The sequence below is a fragment of the Rhincodon typus genome, chromosome 1 (assembly GCF_021869965.1).
Source record: "Rhincodon typus isolate 14 chromosome 1, sRhiTyp1.1, whole genome shotgun sequence".
Taxonomy (NCBI): domain Eukaryota; kingdom Metazoa; phylum Chordata; class Chondrichthyes; order Orectolobiformes; family Rhincodontidae; genus Rhincodon; species Rhincodon typus.
This window is the reverse complement of record NC_063332.1, coordinates 67328119-67350979: the sequence shown is the minus strand read 5'-3', so window position 1 is coordinate 67350979 and position 22861 is coordinate 67328119. Positions and strand designations below refer to the sequence as shown.

Genomic DNA, 22861 nt, shown 5'->3' with positions numbered 1-22861 from the left:
CTTACCCAGCATTCAGAGCACTATAAGGGAATGAACATTTTCACTACTAGCAGTTGTCTGGTCGTATAGATAGAACTTGAGTATTGCTGGAAAGGGACACCTTTGTTGAAATATTTCACATTATAGTCACCAGGACAATTCACAAGAAATAGAAAAGTAAAGGGAAATCAACATTCACATATTTTGAGAGACAGTGCTGATTGGTTGGCAAGTGAACTCTGATTGGTAGAAATGTTGCCATAAATAATGCACTAGTTAATGATAATTGAAAGTTAACTGCCAAGCTTTATTTGAATATTAAACAGGCATGAGCTTAAAAATTATGAAGTCTACTCAGTGCTTCGTGGTTTTCAAGAAAAGTATAATGAAAGGGCCGAACTGTATATTCCTCTGCCAATCATTTATATTAATGTCCTGGACTTGGCTATACAAAACAATTTGCAGATGACAAACTTTTGAAAGTATTATGAGCTGATAGTGATAGACTGCAAGAGGCCATAGAAAGGATGGTGGGACATGCAGTCAGATGGCAGACATAATTTAACACAAAGATATGTCATCTTCAAAGTTGACATTTGTTATCAATATAGATAAAAGGTTTGCAGTGTTATGGGTTTTAAAATTAGACTCAGTGTACAAGTACAAGAATGTTAATAATAAAACAGTATTTCAAGTTTAACCCGGCTAACCATAGGCACCACACAATAAAGAAAGACATGAAGGATTTAGAATACATATAATAGAATATGCATATAATAATCATACAAGAATAGTTCCTGGGATGAGCGGCTTCAATTATGAGTACAGATTTGAGGAGTTGGGGCTGTTCTCTTTAGAGAAGGGAAACTTGAGAGGCGGTTTGTTAGATGTCTGAATAGGGTAAATAAAGAGAAACAGTTCCCATTAGTAGAGAGCTCAAGAGTCAGAGAACACAAATTCAAGGCGATTAGTCAAAAAATTAACAATGAGTTTTCTTTTAAACATAACGACCAATTAAGATTTGGAAGGGAGTAGTGGAGGAGATTCAATTGAAGGAAAGGGCGGGCAGACAGAACTCACTAAATTACCCTACCTGAGAGGCAGGGTGGATTCAATAGTCATCTTCTTTGCAATAACTATTCAAATATTCTACGTGGATTTGTGTGCTACTCTGATGGCCAGTGGTCATAGGAATCTTGTGGTCAGTTCAGATGTGTTCTTGATGTAAGGCATCTTCTGACCCAGTTTTTCAGGTATCCTATTTCACAAACTACACCAGGAATATACTACATGCCCCGACACCTTACATTAGGAATACATTTGAGGTGGCCACAAGACTCTTATGACCACTGGGTATCAGAGTAGCACACAAACCCACATCAACCCTATGCCAACTGCTCACCCGGACCAAAGAACCACTACCAACTATGGACAGGACCAATGTCATAAACAAGATTCCCTGCAAAGACTGCGACAAACACTACATCGGACAAACAGGAAGGAAATTAACCACAAGGGTACACGAGCATCAATTGGCAACAAAAAGACATGACCAATACTCACTCATCTCCATCCACATGGATAAGGAAAACCAACAATTTGATTGGGACAACACCAAGATCCTGAGACAGGCGAAGCAGAGACAAGCATGGGAATTCCTAGAGGCCTTGTTCTCCACGAAGAAAGCCATCAATAAACACATAGAGCTAGACCCCATATACACTCCAATGCAAAGGAAAACTGGAAGTGAGGTAATCCAGCTCAACAGACACCAGAGTTTAAATAACAGGCAGGAAAACACAACGGTGCTTCATCGGAGGCTGCCCTGATGATGTTAGCCAGCAGGGTAATGAAACATCGGCAGAACAACGTACCAGCTCGGCGAGGCAACCAACCACAACCCGAGCTACAAATCTACTCTAAAAGCTTAGTTTGTGCTGCTTGCCATAAGCCTGTAATTCATTATAACTCACAGTCACCACATAGCAAAGGTGAAGCCCTGGCAAGTAATCCCACAACCCAATGACTATTTCATCCTTCTACATCATAACTTTGGTTTTCAAATTTCTAATAATCTGATCTCAAAGGCTGTTGCAGTTCTAAAAGAATAAAAGAACTCAACATCCAGTTTCAAATTCACAAACTACATATTTACAGGTTGCTTTACCTAAGTGTATCACATTCAAAAGACTAGCAGATGTACTAAAGGTACAGAAAGACAATTATTCAAATTTGGAAAGGATGTTGTGGCCTGGAAAGACCTGGGGTGGCTGTAGCACTGGAACTTGGATGTTGGAAAAGGGGGAAGTGGTGTTAGTATTTGGAAAACGCAACTGCTTTGAAGACTTGAAAGGCAATTCCAAGGTCATGATCAAGAACACTACAGAGAAGTTTTTTTTTGAAGATATTATTGACAATGGGATTACTAAATTACAGTGTAGGTCTTTTATCTGGAGAAAATCAGAAGTCACAAGACACCAGGCCATAGTCCTAAACATTTATTTGAAATCACAAGCTTTCTGAACACTGCTCCATCATGAGGTGACTTCACCTGACGAAGGAGCAGTGCTCCAAAGGCTTGTGATTTTCAGATAAACTTGTTGGACTATAATTTGGTGTCATGTGACTTCTGACCTTATCACCCCACTCCAACACTGGCACCTCCACATCATACCTGGAGAAAGAGAAATGAGAGTAGGTAGCAAGATGGAGCTATAGGTCATAGAGTCAGAACTGTACAGCATGGAAACAGACCCTTCGGTCTAACTCATCCATGCCGACCAGATATCCGAAATTAATGGAGTCCCATTTGCCAGCATTTGGCCCATATCTCTCTCAACCTTTCCTATTCATAAACTCATCCAGATGCCTTTTAAATGTTGTAATTGTACCATTCTCCACCACTTCCTCTGGCAGCTCATTCCATATATGCACCAACCTCTGTGTGGAAAAAGTTGCCCTTTAGGTCCCTTTTAAATCTTTTCCCTCTCACTTAAAACATTTCAAAGTGTTGAAATGGGAGTGATGAAAGGAGTGAGATGAAAGATGCAGCAGGAAGAAATGCTGGGTGAGCAGTAGGAGGAAGTGTTGGGTGAGAGGCATAAAACAAGGGTCAGTTGGGCAGTTAAAAATAGCACTGTCTGTCTTTAAGATGTGGGAGGAGATGAATGCAGGTATAAAAGAATGGTTCCAGGCATGAGGGACTTCAGCTACAAATAGATTTGTGAAGCTGAAGAAAAACAGGCTAGCTTCAGTCAACAAAGAAGTATGAGAAAAATTAAGAGTTAAAATTATTCTGGCAGGATGCACAATATTTATTTCTCAAATTATATTAGATGAATTCAAAATTAAGTTTGATCTTATAAAGAGAAGCACAACCAATTTTCTCCTTCATTGTTTGCACAAATTTTAAATGATGGCTTATAAAGATTAGCATGTAGCACTTATTAATAAAGGTGCAGTGTTCTACATCAAAACCAATAGCCATTGCTTTGAGTCCTCGAAGTGCCAGTCATTGAATCTATGTAATGCAATTAATTAGTGGATGCCAATTTACTGTAGGAAACAAGTAACAAATATTGAAAGAGCAGATTTTTGTGCAACCAAAAATAGCTAGGTTATTCAATGTACTGTGAACTCGGCTCTTCCAGTTATAGAAGGTTCAGAGCCTACGTAACCAACTCCTCAAAAAGAAATTTACAAAAGAAAGGACCTTTTAAAAAAACCGCATAAACAATGCAAAAAAATTGTCTAAACTAAGCAGCACATTGCAGAAGAAAATACACAAGCATCTTGTATGGTTATGCAAGTTACCAGCAACAGCATAATAAACAGATCTCAATATATCTATAAAATAAAGCAAAGGAATGGAATGAACTGAATTCAATTTGGAATTCTGCTACAATGTGGCAATTTAATCATATACTTACTTCAGCATTGTAGAACTTGGTCTTTACATCGAGTGGCTTAAGGACCTGTGTGAACAGAGAATGCAAGCTGAAGACTGTTTTCTCAGCTAGATCATCCATCGAGCCTGTTAAAGTAGGATGCCGTCTAAGGAGTAAAGAGTCCGTTACCACTAATTTGTTGAATGTAAAACCTGTGTAGAACTGAACAACTGTAAAGAATGTAGAATGTACAAAAATTTCAGATAAAACACAAAGTGTTCACTTCCATAAATGAAAGCCTGTTCATTTTGTAAAATGTTCAGAATCATGTGTCCTTGAAGACTTCAAAATCAAAATCTCTTGTCAAAGAAAATCTTACAGATTTAAAAGTTTACTACGAAGCATACCAATTTAGCTTTCAGCTTTCTGTGTTAAAATTCTGAACCAATCTGCTAATTTGATAACAGCTTCTGACCAGAAGATGTCAAATACCTTTCTCATTAGACTAGTGTTCATTGTAGGTGTTGTTCAACGATTTAGGATTCAGACTGAAGCTCAGAACGAGTGTGCAAATCAAACTGTAAAGGTATTACCCTCTAATAGATTAACACAACATAATCCCCAATCTGAGATAACAAGGTGTAGAGCTGGATGAACACAGCAGGCCAAGCAGCATCACAGGAGCAGGAAGGCTGATGTTTCGGGCCTAGACGCTTCATCAGAAGGGTCTTTTTCTGATGAAGGGTCTAGGCCCGAAATGTCAGCCTTCCTGCTCCTGTGATGCTGCTTGGCCTGCTGTGTTCATCCAGCTCTACACCTTGTTATCTCAGATTCTCCAGCATCTGCAGTTCCTACTATCTCTGATATAATCCCCAATCTGCATAGCCTCAGTTGTGGCAGTCTGCCATTTGTTTTTGGATACTGTAAGAAATAAATGTTGGCAATCAGTGCTTTATATGCATTATTCTGTCAAATCCTGTAAGAGCACCAATTGTTTTCAATTTTCTGTCTTTACAAAAGCTTCAAAAATTCACATCAATCAACATAAAAAAAATTAGAATACACCCAAAGCAGTTTTAAAAAATTGTAATTTTAAACAAGGTTTATGAAATTCAAAGCACCTCCATCATGTATATCAGAACTAGCCGTAGTGCAGACAAATACACCCAAATGAATTTTTGAACTTTTCTGAAAGCCTACGGGTGCAATGTCATTGCTATATCATAATGTTACATTCTAATTCAACATATAAATAGGCATTTTAAAATTACTCATTAAATTTAACTGTGTATCCACAAGTGGTAGCTAAGCTCTCCTTTTCCAAGCCAATCCCTCAGAATGAAGGATGACTTGCTCTCACCCCAGTTTGATGGATTCTGATACTACTACTAAATCCAATGTGAGATTTGTGGGCTGCTACATGTGAGGCAGGTGGTGCCTAAAGGGTTGAGTAGATGCATTGTTTCAAGGTTTGTGCATTCCCTTTAATGCCTCAACTCTGCACATTGCCAACGAAGCCTCTTGATGCATTCAGTGCCTTCCTGAATAAGACTTCTCCATTTTTGTCACACAGAGACGCCTTCAAATAATTGAGTATGGTTGAGCTCTTCAGGGATACGATGAGAACGTCCTCAAAGTTATTCCATTGTTCTTGGGAGTCTCCTGTTGTAACTGAGTTACAACTTGATTCGGGTGTCAGACCTACAAGCTATATGTTAATCCAGCAGAGCAGATTTTTAGTAATCATCACTGCAAAGCAAATTCAAGAAATATACAGGGAAATAACACTAACTACTGCATGTTTTTTTCTTATCTGAAGAAAGCCTTTGATTCTCTGAACTGTGAAGTCCTATGGAGTACCCTATTCAAATTTGGCTGCCCGCAGAAAATTGGCACCATTTTCAATCTGCTCCACAATGACATGGTGATCCTCACCAATGGAGTCTCTACAAACTTTCTCAGTGAAGACTGGGTCATCAAGGCTGTACCATTGCTGCAACACTTTTCTCCATTTTCCTCACTGCAATATTGTAATTCACCTCCAAACTACTCACAGATGTCAAGAAAATCTACAGAACAGAGAAAATAATGCTGCCTTCAATCCAAACACTCTTTAACATCTGTCACAGAGCTTCATCATGCAAATAACATTTACATGTATGTTCACCCAGAAAGTGGGCTCCAGTCATTGTCAACCCCTTCTCCAAAGCATATGAGAAAATAAACTTTTCACTGAACACCTGGAAAACCGTGGTTCTCTTCTAACCAGTTTCAACAGCACAACACTTCTTTGATTATGACGAATGGCAAAATCCTGGAAAATGTGGTCTGTAATTTTCCATTTACCATAACTTGGGAGCCTCTGCTTGGTTAAAAAAACAAAATTAATTGTCGTTTCCAATATACTAGTTCAGTGAAGAACAGTATTTGAGTTACTTACATATTACTGCAAGATTAACAGGCATTATTAAATCAGTAGTAATCCAAACACTAAGGAGTCTCTTCTGTACTGCCCAGTGTACTTGACTGCTGCACGGTTCTCTTGGGTTATGCATGGATACAATATTCAAGATGCATTCTGAGTAATGCATTATATACAGTTTGTTCAGAACTTCCTAAGACTTTTATATTGTTTTCAGGATTATGGTTCAACTTAGACTAGCTTTGTTAATTATTACACTGCATTGGTTGGTCGTTACTATGGAGTCTACAGAGGTTCGTAAGTCCGTTTCAACTTTCTTACTTTCAAATTGTGTCTATAGCAGTTGGTTATGATAATGGGCCAGACCTTCAGGTATCCGAATGATTGGAGACCAGAGTGCCAGGGAAGATGTGCACTCGTACCAGTGTTCCAGCTAATATTCTTTTCTTCTGCACAAACCTCTGAGACCTACGAGCAGCACTAATTTCAGGAACTGGAAATCAATGCAGTGATCGCTGCGCATGGATGCTTCGAGCAGCTGAAAGGTGGGTCCAGCCACACAGCTTAGAAAGAAAATTGACTGGTTCATGCAGATGCCCTGACACACTAAGCGGTAATTACCAAGGAAGATGAAACTTCAGACCCTACTGCCTAGGGCAAGATCTTACCGGACTAACCATACCCAGACCCAATCCATTCCAAATAGCCCAGTACACAAGACTAACCTCACCAATTGGGCCCACTCTGACAGTACCCCCCAAATCACCCTGACGTACCCTCTCACTCACTTACCTGGCACTCTAACCCTCCAACTGCCAGCCTACCAATCTGCAACCCTACCTGTCTGGCACTCTATCACCTCATACTACCTGCTATCCTAATTGGTCATAAGTATGCAATATTGCAGTTGGTTTTAACAATTAAATAAAAACAATAAACAACTTATCATGCAAAAGAAATTAAGATATAATAGAATCAACCAAACTATTTATATATTACACATGTTTAAAGATTTTAAAACACACAGTAAAAATATAATCCTATTTATTCCAAAAGCACCCTTTTATAGTACTCATACCAGACAGTGCCCTCCTCTATTACATCAATAGGGCGTAATTTAACCATGACTTCAACTCACCATTTTGAGAATTTAAAAGCCTCTTCTATGAGTCTTCACACAATAAAGCATAAATTTTCTCAGCTTCAAATCCTCCTTCAGGGTTTTAACCAAACAATTCTGGTTTGGAACTGGTACTAAACTCTTTACTGAGGTAATTTTTAAAAAAACAATGCTAAACTCTCTTCTCCCTTTCTCAGGAGCAACTGCTTTATACATTCAACTAAGAATGCTGCAGAACTGCCAAAATGAAACTAAACAGATTTTCAAGCCATGAGTTCTCCTCCAAGCTTAAAAAACACAATATCCAGCACATACTAACTGAAACCTGCTTACTTTGATCGGTCATAAAAACTCTCCAAAAGAAACAGAAGATCCACTAGCTCTTGGAAGCTATCACTCTCAGACAGCTTTAAAAGAAATTGCAATGGCTACAGAATACTTACCCAAGTTAATCATTAAGCCCCTTCAGACAGGCAGAAAATCGATATGCCACTAGTTCAAATATTAAAAATCCAAACTCAAAAATAAATGATACTTAAAAATATATAAATCACATCTGGAATCATTCTTGTAAACCCTTTCTACATTCTTTCCTATGCATTTATATCGTTTCTAAGTATTACGCCCAGAACTGTACACAATACTCCAAGTAAAGACTAACTTGTGTCCCATCTAGGCTCAGTATAGCCTCAATATTCTTGTACTCTAGGCCCTTGTTAATAACACCTGGAATATTGTAACAAACATAGATAACGCTGGAGAAACTCAACAGGTGTGGCAGCAAATGCAGAGAGAGAAAGTGTTAACACGGAGTCCAAAATGTCTTCAGAACTGTATCTAGAATACTGTATGCATTACTCTACCTGCCTTCCTACTTTGAATGATTTCTGTACATATACACTCAGGTCTCTGTGCTTCTTCACATTCTTTAGAATCATTGAATTTATTTTGTACTGTCATTCCATGTTCTTTGTACCAAAATGCATTACCTCACACTTCTCCACACTGAATGTCACTGGTCACCTATCCACCCTCTCCACCAATTTGCCAATGGCCCTTTTGAGATCTTACACTGACCTCCTCAGTTTATAATGCTCCCAAGATTCGTAACAACCACAAACGTGAAATTGTCCCCTACACAAAAAGAACTAAAACATTTATATATCTCAGAAAAAGCAAAGTTTCCAAATCTGACAACTCCGCTACACACCGTTCTCTAAACCAAAAAATATCCATTAACCATTGCTCTGTTTCTTATCACTCAATTTTGTAACCACAACATGTTACTATCCCCGTTATTGAGTTCACACTTTCCCTACAAGTCTATTATGTAGTGCTGTATCAGAGGCCGTGTGGAAGTCTACGTACACCACATTAACACTATTGCCCTCATTGACCCTCTCTGTTATGACTTTAAAAAAACTTCAGCCACAATTTTCTTTCAACAAGTCCATGATGGCTTTTCTGAACTCATTTTTTCATTTTACTATTAACCCTATCCTGAATAATTGTTTCTAGAAGTCTCCCCAACACTGAAGTTAAACTGATTGGTCTGTAATTGCTGGGCTTATCTTTTATAAGTTTTAAAAACGAGGGCCTAACATTTATAATCCTCCAATCCTCTGCCACCACTCTCTAATCACATGAAGATTGAAGGTTTCTGTTAGTGTCTCTGCAATTTCTACTCTCACTTCCTTCAATATCCTTGGATTCAACTCATCTGGTCCTGATGGTTTATGCAAAAATCCCATTCTTATCAATTTTAAACACATCTCATGAAGGAATTTCCTCCTCTGTCACTATGGCCTCAGCAGCATCTGCCCCGTAAATAATGACAGATGCAACTAATTCATTTGACTCCTCAACCATGCCTTCTTCCTTCCTTCAAATCATGTTTTTATTCCCTAATCAGTCCTACTCCTCTTTTTATGACCCTTTTACTATTAACGCGCATAGCAAAGACTTTGGATTTCACATTATGTTATCTGCCAATAATTTTTTTGTAGTCCATCTTCACTTCTTTTATTTGTTCCCTTTTGAACCTTCTGTATTTAGCTTGGTTCCTAATCATATCTTCCATGTGACACTTGACATAACACACTTTCTCACCCTTAAATTTGTATCTCCTTTCTCACTGAGGAAGCTCTGGATTTGTTTGCCCTAATTTTCTCTTTTGAGGGAATATACCTTGCCTGTATCCAAGCCATCTCTTCTTTGATGGTGACCCATTAATTCAGTTAATGTTTTCCCTAACAACCTTTGATTCCGATCTATGCAGCCAAACTTCATTGTCGCCCCACTGAAGTCAGCTCTCTACCAGTTAATTACTGTTACTCTATATTCCTTATTATCATTCACCACCAACACCCCCAACTTTATGACACAAAAGATCACTGTCACCTAAAAGATTCCCCCACTGTCACTTGATCCATCTCAATCCAAAGAACCCAGTCCAACCTTGTTCTTTCATGGTCCTTTCTTGCTGGACAGGTCACACAAGGTTGTTAGATATTCTGCAGAACACAATGCAAGAATGCATTACCACTGTCCTAGTCTATATTTGATCAGTAAAGTCTCACATTATAAATACACTATGGTTTGCACTTAAATAGAATTTTCTTGCAGATTGTTCATCTATGTCTTTCCCACAGATGGGTAGTCTATAGATGACACCTAGCAATGTAACTGCACCCTTTTGGCTCCTTAGCTCTAGGGACTTTGATTCTGTCCTTGAATGCTCTGGGACATCCTCTTTCTCCAATTTAGCAGTGCTCTCCTGAACCAAAAATGCCTTCGTTTCCTTACCTCTCCTAAACACCTTGCAGCCAGGCACATTTAATATCTATATATAATACATCAGCATTGCCACAACATCATAATCCCCAATGGCAATGTGTCTGTCACTCCCCAATCTTATTAACTTAAAATAAAAACCGAAAGAACTGTGGATGCTGTAAATCAGCAACAAAAACAGAAGTTGCTTGAAAAGCTCAGCAGATCTGGCAGCATCTGTGAAAATAAATCAGAGTTAACGTTCCTCAGAGTTATATCTGCGATTGCTCCGTTGGTGCCATCATTTTCATTCATGGAATTATTACAGTTTATAGTGCATGAGGAGGCCATTCGGCCCATCGTGCCTGCACTGTCTGCATTATCTAATGTCAATCTCCTGCATTTTCCCCACATTCCCTCCCTAATGGCATTATGGACATACCTGCAGCACCTCAATTGCAGCAGTTCAAGAAAGCAGCTCACCATCACCTTCTCAAGGGCAACTAGGCATGGGCAATAATATTGGCCCAGCCAGGAATGCCCACATTCCATTAGTTTAAAAAAAAAATGTTGATAACAAAAATAATACAGTAATGATTTTCATGATGTTTTTACAGGTACCCGAGATCTGCATACATTTTTAAACTTCTACCATAATAATTTATTCTTGATTGTTACATTGATATACATCTAGGAACAAACCAAAACAGTTCTGAGGAAGAGATAGTAGGAACTGCAGATGCTGGAGAATCTGAGATAACAAGGTGTAGAGCTGGATGAACACAGCAGGCCAAGCAGCTTTCCTGCTCTTCTGATGCTGCTTGGCCTGCTGTGCTCTACACCTTGTTATCTCAGTTCTGAGGAAGGGTCACCGGACCCAAAACGTTAACTCTGAATTTTCTTCACTGATGCTGTCAGATCTGCTGAGCTTTTCCAGCAACTTCTATTTTTGCTCCTTATTAACTATACTCCTTGCATTCACAAACATGCAGAGTAATGATTTGGACTTCATTATTTTCTTTCACTCTGGCTTCACCTATTAACTTAATATTCTCAATTCTAGTTCTGTCTCTCCCTTTATTTTGTGCACTGTAGTATTATTTTCTCTCTTGGTTCCTACAATCCTGTTGAGTTAGTTTAGACCCTTCCCAAAAGCATCAGCAAAATATCTGCAAGGAACTCAGTTTTGGCTCTGTTCAGTTGCAAATCATCTGGTTTGTACAAGTGCCAGCTCTCCACTTGATATTGTAAAAAATAGAAATTCCTCACCCTTACCACAAACCAGCTCACTTTCCTGTGCCTATAAATTTTTACTTTTCCTCTACTTTTAAACATTTCTGTATTTCAAGATTACTGGAGTTGAAAACAGTAGCTGGTCAACAACCAATCAACTCATGGTTTCCCTGTGATGTCAGTGTGCTGAACAAAGAACCCATCCAAACCTAAGTGGGAAAGAGGGTTCCCCACTCAGATTGGAAGGACTGGATCCTTGTTAGTAAGATTTCTAGTTTTTCAAGTTCAGCCTTACTGCCTTTAAGTATTATGTTGAATATAACTTTCATGCAGTAATTGTGACTTATAACTAAGCCAACAAGTTTGAACTAATCTTATCAAACCATGTCACCTCTCATTTGATTCTAAATTATCTTTAAGATTTTATTGAACTCTTCTCCCAATTCACTTACAAATAGGAACAATTAATGCAAAGCAGAAAATAATGGTATGAATAATGCTGGAAGAAGGATTAGAATGAGAAAATGATATACTTCACTTTGATACTGAACATGCCAAAAATAGCTGAGGTTTACACGATATTCAGGGTAGGTGTTGGTGTTAACAGCCTGAGCTTGACACCAGTTTGAGTGAATTAGCTTCTACGGGTCCTCAGGAGGAAGGCTGAGTATGTTTATCCTTTCCGCACTTGTAATTTAAGGTGATTGCAAACTCTTCAGTCTAGTCTTTTTGTGGTGATGTCGGGTTTTGGAGGGGCTGGGGGGGTGGTGTTTGGGGGATCTCAACATTGTTGAGGATGTGAATGCTCATGAAGCCACTGCCACCAACATTCACACTGGTTTGAAAAGGAACTGCAGGGTTTGATCTGATTTTCTAGCTATGGGATCATTTAGCTTTATCTACAGCATGGTGCTTTTGCAGTTTGGCATGCGTATAGGGCTGTTAAGTAGTTTCACTTGTTTTTAAGACACAAGTAATGCTGGTATTGGCATGTTATCACAGCCTCCTCACTGAATTCGTGTTGGACCCCTGGCTGGATTGTAATGGAAGAGTGTAGCATATGCTACTCTATGAGATCTGAGAGCTGGGGGAAACACATTTCTGCTGTTGCTAATGTTAACAGTGTCTCATGGATGCCTACATTGGAGCTGTTAAATCTGTTCAATTTAAAAAGCTTCTTAAGTGCTCTCTCCACAATTTAGTTTTTCGTCAGCTGCCTAATATTTCTTTAAATGGCTTGGCATTAAATTATACTCATAACACTTCTGTAAATCAACTCAAGATATTATACAAAGGTAAAGTTTCTATACACATGTGAACTTTTACTTTTGGAGAACCACAGCTCAACCTAATAAATTCTAACTTTAGAACTAGTAAAAGGAAGCTGTACTTTGAGGGCAAAGGCTTTCAATGAGCTTCCAGGAAGACGAGTGAAGGTGAAAATCCTGAATCCATTTAAGAACATGGTGGGGGAGGACAGAGCAGAAGGTGCAGTATTGTTCTGTGTAGTGGATTAAGATGATCTGAATTATCCATATCTCTAACATCCTGTGATCCTGTCAACAACTAATTTCTATGTAATATATATCAATGGATTTTAAACTAAAAGCATGTATTTTTAGTTAAGGAAGGAAATGCTTGTTTTGCCTGACAATTTCCATTCAGCTTGAATATCATGTTTTATTTCAATCTGGAAACCCAAATAACACCAAGGATTTTTGTGAAAAAATATATTTGCTCAACTTGCATCGAGAAATAAATAGTAATTTGAATTCTCCAGCATCTGCAGTTCCTACTATCTCTGATTCTCCAGCATCTGCAGTTCCTACTATCTCTGAAGTAATTTGAATGTTTTGTGTAGCATGTTTCATTGCTCAATTTTGTGCACATTGCAAGCAAAGTAATCAGAACAGTTGACCAAAACTTCAGTTTAAAAATTGGTCAATTTAAAAATTCATTTGAAAGAAAAAGATATGGAAATAAATTATTACATGAAAAATAACAAATTGGCCACATTCTGTACATTTTAAAAAGAGTTCAGTACAGAATTTACAAATACTACCTGAAATTTGAAGAACTTTCTAAAGTACATCTTTTCTCCAGCTTGTGTGGTATAGCTGACTGCACAAACTAAGCTGCAAAAACAAAGACAAGTGGAAAAATAAATCAATAAATAGAATAAGCTATCTCATACATAACAAATGATGTGTTCATCATAAACTTAACAAGCAAGATTTGATTAAGTACCAAATCCAGCAACCTGCATGGCACCAACCCATGTGGATACAACAGAAAGGTGTTTGATTCACATATTTTAAAAAGTCACGTGTGCCTCGATTTAAATATACAATTTGTTTCCCAGTAGTCACCATATCGCAAAGAAAGAATCTACATATCAAATAGGGTGGATCAAAGAGCCAGGAGCCTGATTCTTGGTATGACAAGGATAAGTAGGAAGAAAATTAGAAACACTGAATGATTTATCTTGAGAGTTGCAAGAGTTTAAGATAAGAGATATCTTATGAAAAATAATGTTTTAACCCATATTATTTCAATGATAAATAAGAAAAGTAAGATCAGAGGGTGTAAATATAAGAACATAAGAACTAGGAGCCAAAATAGGGAAATCAGTCCCTCAAGCCCACTCCACCATTTAATACAATCATGGTTGATCTCATCTCAGCCTCAACTTCACTTTCCTGCCCATACCACATAACCCTTCAACCCATTACTAATTGAAGATCAATCTATCTCCTCCTTAGACTTATTCAGTGCTCCAGCATCCACTGCACTCTGAGGTAATGAGTTCCACAGACTCATGACCCTTTGAGAGAAGTAATTCCTCCTAATTCTGTTTTAAATCTGCCACATCTCAGCCTACAACTATGATTTCACATTCTATATAGCTCCACAATGGTTAGCATTCACTCCATGTCTACCTTATCTATCCCCTTTAGCATCTTACATATCTCAATTCGATGTCCTTTCATTCTTTTAAACTCAATTGACCACACCTAGACTGCTCAATCTCTCCTCATAAGGCAAGCCTTTCATTTTTTTTTTATTCATTCGTGGGACAGAGGCATTGCTTGATGGCCAACATTTATTGCCTGTCCCTAGCTGCCCTTCTGAAGGTGGTAGTGAGCTGCCTTCTTGAACCACTGCAGTCCACATGATGTAAGTTGGCGCACAATGCTCTGAGAGAGGGAATTGCAGGATTTTGACCCAGCAACAGTGAAGGAACAGTGATTTATTTCCAATCAGGATGGTGAATGGCTTAGAGGGAACGTGCAGGTGGTGATGTTTCCATGAACCTGCTGTCCTTGTCCTTCTAGATGGAAGTGGTCGTGAGTTTGGAAGACCGCTATGTCAGGATCTTTGGTGAATTTTTGAATCTTGTAAAAAGTACAAATTACGATTTCTGGAATTAATCAAGTGAGCGTTTTCTGAACTCTCTCCAATGTAATTACATCGTGGCTCTGTGGTTAGCACTGCTGCCTCACAGCACCAGGGACCCAGAGTTCAATTCCAGCCTCAGGCGTCTGTCTGTGTGGAGTTTGCACATTCTCCCCATGTCTGCGTGGGTTTCCTCTGGGTGCTCCAGTTTCCTCCCACAGTCCAAAGATGTGCTGGTTAGGTGGATTTGCCATGCTAAATTGTCTATAGTGTCCAGGTATGAGTAGGTTAAGTGGATTAGCCATGGGAATTCATCGGGTAATAGGGTAGGGGGTGAGTCTGGGTGGGATGCTCTTCGGAGAATTCGTGTGGACTTGTTGAGTCAAACGGCCCGTTTCTACAGTGTAGGGATTCTAATGATTCTTATACACTTGCAACAACACTTCCTTACTTTTCAACTCTATTCCTTTGGCAATAAATTCCAAAATTCCATTTGTCCTACATATTACTTGGTGAAGCTGCAGTCTAGCTTTCTTTCTATCCAAATCAATTTGCAAGAAAGCATTTTGATGTTCCTCTCCGTATAGATAATAAGTTGACTTTTTATTCTTCCAACCAAAATGGATAACCTCATACTTATTTACTTTAACTCCATCTGTCAAATTTTGGTCCATCCACCTAATCTATTCATTCTATTTATAAATTTTGTATTTCTTAATTGCAACTTACTTTACCAACTATCTTAGTACCACCTGAAAATCTGAATATATTACATTGTACACTCTATCACTACATCCAAGTCATTATATAGATTGCAAATAGTTAGAGCCCCAAGGACCAAACACTGTGGCATCATCCTAGTTACAACTTGCCAACCAAAGTCCCATTTATCCCAACTATGCTTTCTCTTAGTTAGACAATCCTCTATTAAAGCTAATATATCGCCCCTGACCCCATGTGATCTTAACTTGTTTATTAAGCTTTTGTGTGGCACATTATCAAATGCCTTCTGAAATCTAGATATACCATTATCCACTTTGCTTGTTACATCTTCAAAGAATTCTAGCAAGTTAGTCAAGCACAATTTACCCTTCATAAAACAATGCTGACTTTGATGGATTGAGTTTTGACTTTCCAAATATCCCATTGCTATTTCTATAATAATGGATTCCAACAATTTCCCAACAACAGACATTAAAATAATTGGTCTATGGTTTCCTACTTTCTGCCACCGACCCCTCCCCATTCCCCAACTTTATGAATAAGTGTGTTAAGTTAGCACTTTTCCAATCCACTGAATCCTTTCCAGAATCCAAGGAATTTTGGAACAATTGCCACACTGCTGGACAAATCAGGAAGGCAGGCACCCCACAACAACTCAGGAGATATCAGCAAGACAGACTACGAAAAATGAAACTAGAGGGATCCAACACACTCCGCTTCTATGGATTCCCTAAGGTACACAAGCCAGGTGTGCCCCTTAGATCCATTGTCTCACTGCCTCGCACGCCAACATATAGACTAACCAAAGAACCATAACAGAAACTGAAATACTTAGTTGACAACACTACCCATTCCATCTACTCCTCCCAAGAATTCCTCAACATCAAGGACACCAGAATAGAAGAGGATGAGATAATGATATCCTTTGACGTAAAAGTACTATTTGCATCTATAAACATTGACCTAGCTAAAAAGACAATTGCCGCACTGCTGGACGAATCAGCAAGGCAGGCATCCCATGAAACCCACTTCACCTTCAATGAACATATATTCAAACAAATCAACGAAACACCAATGCAATCCAAAACATCAGGACCGATTGCAGAAACGGTAGTGCAAAGGTTAGAATGAACAGTGCTCCCCACTATAAAACTCAAACTCTGGGTCCGCTATGTAGATGACATGTTCATGATTATCAAACACACAAGACTAGAAGAAACCCACCAACACAAAGAGAACGTCCTCACTGGAATAAACTTCACAAAAGAAGAATAGAATAATAAACGACTACCCTTCCTGGACAAAATGGTAGAACATAAGAACAACGGGGAACTCCAGACAAGCATATACCAAAAGACCACACATACAGACCAGATACTTAAATTACTGTAGCAACCGTCCCAACACCCATAAACAGAATTACATCAGGACATTATTCAAACGAGCCACAACACACTGCAGCAATCCGGAATTGTGCAAAGCAGAACAGGAGCACTTATACAGAGTTTTTAAAAGGAATGGATACCCAAAAAACACAATCCGCCATTACCCCTACGACAGACCACAACAAGAAGGCACAACACGGCCAGAGACACGAGTCAACCTACCGTACATCAGAGACATATCAGAGATAACCACAAGACTACTCAGAACCCTAGGCATCAGAGTAGCCCACAAACCAACAACCAACCTGCGACAGCTACTGACGAACGTAAAGGATCCCATACCCACAACCAATAAAACTAACATAATTATACAAAATACCATACAAGGACTGTGAAAAACATTACATTGGCTAAAGTGACAGAAAACTGACAATAAGGATACATGAAAACCAACTAGCCACCAACAGACATGACCAATTCTCACCGGTCTCAATACACAAAGAAGGACAGGAATTTGACTGGGACAACACATCGATAATAGCACGAGCCAAACAGAGACATGCCAGGGAATTCCTGGAGGCCTGGCATTCGAAGCAACAACAAACACATTGAACTGAACCCGATATACAAATCACTGAAAAACAGAACTGGAAGTAGTGCCAACCATGCCAGCAAACCGAGGCATATAAATAACAAGAGGGGCAGAACACCAACACTTCACTGGAGGCACACTGACAATATTATGAAACATCTGCAACCAAACACGCTGGCTCAGCGAGCAAGTCTTCAACCTCATCCACAATCCAAGCTACAAATCTTCGCAAAAACTTTAAATCCACTACCTCCACTGCCTCTTCCTTTAAAACCCTAGAAGTCGGCCATTAAGCACTAGGAACTTGTCTGTCTTTAATCCCGATAATTTGCTCGGTTCTTTTTCCCTAATGGTGGTGATTGCTTTAAGTTCCTCCTTTCCTATAACATCTGCATTAACTGTTACTATTACTAGGATGGTTTCATTGTCCTCCACCCTGAAAATGGAACAAAAATATTGATTTAAAGTCTGTGCCATTTGTATTCCCCATTACTGACTTCCCAGTCTGGTCCCATAAAGAACCAACATTCACTTTAGCTACTCTCTTCCTTTTAAATACATGTAAAAGTTTTTGCTAACTTCTTTCTGTTTTGTGCTAGGCTTTGCATAATTAACATTTCCTCTTTTTATTACTTTTTTTAAGCAACCCTTTGTTGGACTTTTAAAGTTTCCCAATCCAGCAGCCTGCTACAGACATGGTATGCCTTAGTTTTTCCCTGTGTTATCTTGGACTTCCTTGCTTAGTCATGGATGTTTTTTTCCTCTCTCTTACAATCTTTCTTCCTCTCTAGAATATATTTTAGTTGGGAGGAATTGAATATCTCCCAAAATGTCTGCCACTGTTCAAGTGTCCGACCTTTTAGTCTTTCTACCCAGTCCACTGGGGCCAAATAGAAATTAGAAAAAGAAACTTGCTTTTATATAAGGTTTTTGATTCCATTAAGTACTTTTGAAGTGTTGTACCATACAATATATGAGTAAACCTGAACATAGTGTGCTACATTAATTGACAACCTGGTAAAGGCCAGGCTGACCCTTGGTTTAACATCCAGAAGACAGCACCTCCAACACTGCACACTCCCTCAATACTAAAGTGCCTTGATATGTGCGCACAAATCCTGAAGTGGGACGTGAACCCAGAATTTTATGGTTCAGAGGCTACCAACTGAGCCATGCCTGACAATTAACTTAGTGATGAACATGAAACAATAGGGATAAGGTTTGTTTTGCCTCAAAGGGTAATAAGTTGTTGAAATAACTTGCTATTTAAAATGCTAGTTAAAACCTATTTGATGGCCTCTATATAATACTTGTATAACACTTATGGTGATCAATGATAAATCAAAAGATTAAAATTACAAAACATATCAAATCAGCAACATAAACATCTCATCAATCTGAAAAACGTCACAGTTGTTGAATTGTCATTTAACTGTTGGGTGCAGTTTACAAAATTCTGCAACCGTGCGAGATGCAAAGGGTCATCTTTTCCAAAATATAATGATCTGCCTGAGCACTCATACAAAATGTCCTTGTAGCTTCACACTTATGCCCTGAATTATGATCCTTTCACACTCAAAAGAACATACCAGTGCTATGGTCATTAGGTAGATCTTTTAATACATGTTTATTTTCAGTCTTTTTTTTTAATAGAAATATAGAACTTACATGTGTGTTCCAATTTCTTTCACTTCATGGTGAATCACATCATCAATGCAACGGTCAGGTTTAAGATCAGCCACTGCAGCATTTGAAGCTGATAGGTTTAAACGTTGAGAGCTGGTTTGAAGATCAGCCTTGTTTAAAAGGATAAACAGGTAAACAAAAGTTCCCTAAATTATCCATAGCTTTTGCTTTTAAAAACTCTCTTCCACTTAACATATGAGAAACTGTTACAAAAAGAGGTGATGAGTTAAGTAATTCAGTGGATACAGCAAATGCCAGATACAGGTTTGCAGCTGAAAGTTCCCTTACACCACAAATTAATTTCAACCAACCCAAAGACAGACAAGGTTGTAAGTAAACTCAAGCAACTAGAGTCATACAGCACAGAAACAGACCATTCGGTCCAACTCATCTGCACTGACCAGCCCTCCCAATGTGACCTGGTCCCATTTGCCAGTATTTGACCCATATCCCTCTAAACCCTTCCTATTCATGTACCCATTCAGATGCCTTTTAAATATAATTGTACCAGGCCTCCACCACTTCCTCTGGCAGCTTGTTCCATACACGCACCACTCTGTGCGCGAAAAAGTTACCCTTTAGGTCCGTTTAAATCTTTCCCCTCTCACCTTAAATCTACGCCCTCTAGTTTTGACTCCCCCACCCTGGGATTAATACTTTGGCTATTCACCCTATCCATACCCCTCATGATCTTATAAACCTCTATTATGTCACACCTCAATCTCCGACACTCCAAGGAAAAAAGCCCCATCCTATTCAGCCTCTCCCTATAGCTCAAACTCTTCAGTCCTGGCAACATCCGTGTAAATCTTTACTGCACCCTCTCAAGTTTAACAACATCATTTCTATAGAAGGGTGACTAGAATTGTATGCACTATTCCAAAAGTGGCCTCACCAATGTTGTATACAGCTGCAACATGATGTCCCAATTCCTATCCTGTCAATGGTTTCCTGCCAATTTACTTTAAGGAAGCACTTTGGCCAAACAGCTAATAGTTGAGGTAAGGAAAAGGAAATAAAAAGAAAAAAGAAAAACTTCTGAAACCCATAGTGTGGGGAGTATTGGGGGTAGGGGGAGGGGGGTGCACAGAGAGAAGTAATCACATATCTGAATTTTAGACATATTTGTAATTACGAACTACTTCTATGATATTGCTAAATGTTCCAATGAAAACTGCTCTATGATCACAAAGAACAGAAAAAGGTCATTTGATCCAAACTTCTTTTGTCCTAGAGAAACCAAATATCAAGATACAAGACTTTAGGGCAAGAGGCATGACTGACATCTTTAGCTACATGGTGTGACTGGATCTGACCACGTTAATAACTAACATTGCAAAAGCATTTTTGAATAAAATAACTCTAGCAATTAGTTACTAGTAATCCTCAAGTTCATTATAAGTCAATCAATAAACTTGATCAATATGTCAGATACCGATGAAACGTTGAACAAAGGAGTAATTTATCATAAAAATATACTGCTTAAAATGCTTTCTTCAAACATAGCCCAAGCTTGCAAGGCTAAACTAGAACTGCACTTCCAAATGTTGTTGGTACTAATGGAAACAGTACAAAAATGTCACCCACCAACAATCACATGGTACTGAAATCCAAGAAATTTGCTTATTATTGTCACAAAAATCTTGCTTATGCCAGGTTGAAGAAAATGGAATGCGCTTAAAGATGTTTTTTCCTGTAAGTAAATCAGATGTATAATATCATTGTCTTACCTTAACCAAAATATCTTTAACAACTTGCACGCTGTCATTGTGTACACTGATGTAGCTCGAGAAGGTTTCACCCAAAAAAATATTCCTGCCCAAGATGAGAAATTCAAATGTGAAATTACATTTAATATTTCTGCACTATGAAAATGGTACACACTCCAAAATAGCATAAAGACAAATAGTGCAGAGTTCAAAGCAATATATAACATTTGGATAGTGACATTTTTCACAACAAAAAGTAGGAAAGGTCTTCTTTAATATGTTTACTACTTTTAGCTTCCCTTTTTATATTTATGTTCTACTCCAATGTGAAAGCAATGCTCGGTCGTCAGGTGGCCACAGCATTTTATGTTAATGCCCACCTCAGCCGGTTGGTTAAAGCAATGAGTTCTGCTTTAACCAACTGAAAGGGCAAAAAAAACTAAAATCCTTATCTGTACTGATTTTAGACAGTAATATCAATTTCCACCCTAGTGAAATAACCACCTGTGGTTTACATATGAATAGCTGCCACTAAATTGAATGGGATAAATGGGAAAGTTACCTGACAAGGCACTAACAACTTTTAGGGCAGCGGAGAAAAAAAGGAAGTTTGAGGTTCATAATCAATCTCAGACACAATTTAAGCACATTCTTACGAGCCAATTCAGTGGGAATAAAGCTAATTCCTGTTTGCAATTATAAACACTGAAAATACCTGAACTTTTCAATAAGCAAAAATCTAGGTTTTATTTATTCAAACGTACTAACTAATTTATAAGTTCTCAGCAGTATAATTCAATATATAGCATGGCCAGTTTGATTAATTGCTCATCAAGACTTGTTTGCGTCTCCCTGGAAAAAGGCTTACCTCTGGGACTTACCGATATCTAACTTCAAGCCAGCTTGTTCAGGCTACGCAAATAAACCATTTCCTTACTACTTTCGTGTCATCTAATCAACTGTATGATATTTACACTGCACAATCACAAATTTAGCTGATAATAATTTTCATTATCGCAGCTAATAACCTGGTCGGCTTTCAAACCAAGGCTCCAGCTTGTCCAGAGGTGCTGTGACAGTTCCTTTCATTATCACTGAGTCACAACGCTTAATATAGACATACACATATTCCTTCAGCAAAACACAGAAACACGTTAAAAGCAGTGCCTTAATAATCATTAGGTCATCACCAGGGTTGCTTGACTTTATCAAAAAGGCAAACTTCATGCTTCATTTCTTCTCATTTCATTTAATTTCAGCTAACCCAGCAAATTTTAGGTTACTACCTACAGAATGATCACAAAGCTGTACGATGGTTTCTTGGAATACCAGATAAATGTAATATCTAACGCTACTGCAAGGGCAATAAACTGATCAAGATAATTCTGTGGTTATTAATTTAATATTGATAAATTAGAATAATGGCATCTAAAGGGAAGCAGACCAAAGGTGTATTCATGCATCAACAACTCAAACAAGAAACAACTGAATGGGGTGAATGAAGTGCAGATCATTCCTGAAGAAGTTTGTCACATTCACCAAGTGTGCAATTCCATGGTCCACATGGGATGTGCAAACTCATCTTTGAGGACATGACAGATAAAATCACGGCAGAGCTCCCTAGAACGTTCATTGACTCGACAGTCAGAAAGTTTGACAGGTACACATGAAATCAGGAATTGCATTCATTATAGTCCAAAAGCAAAATATTTGAATGCAAAAGATACAATCAAAGCAATAGAAGACCCAACGCAAAGTACTCACTCTGGAAAAAAAATCACAGAACCACACACTTTATATTGTAGGAAATGTGCTGTGGGAGGTGTGTGTGCGTGCGTGTGGGAGTGTGTGTGCGCGCGTGTGGGAGCGTGTGTGCGCGCGTGAGAGTGCGTGCGAGTGAGAGTGCGTGCGTGTGAGAGTGCGTGCGTGTGAGAGTGCGTGCGTGTGAGAGTGCGTG

At 38.6% G+C, this 22861-nt stretch overlaps 1 protein-coding gene across 4 annotated transcripts in view; it reads right to left on the bottom strand.

The window, feature by feature from the left end:
• trappc13 (trafficking protein particle complex subunit 13) overlaps positions 1 to 22861 on the bottom strand; it is a 65857-nt gene that overhangs the window by 18643 nt on the left and 24353 nt on the right. For all 4 annotated transcript variants that reach the window (XM_048603451.1, XM_020532782.2, XM_048603466.1 and 1 more), the window contains exons 4-7: positions 20926 to 21010; positions 19178 to 19305; positions 13476 to 13548; positions 3909 to 3953 (exon numbers count right to left, since the gene is read on the bottom strand). In XM_048603451.1, the coding sequence (XP_048459408.1) occupies positions 3909 to 3953; positions 13476 to 13548; positions 19178 to 19305; positions 20926 to 21010 (331 nt within the window). The remainder of the gene's footprint in view (positions 1 to 3908; positions 3954 to 13475; positions 13549 to 19177; positions 19306 to 20925; positions 21011 to 22861) is intronic.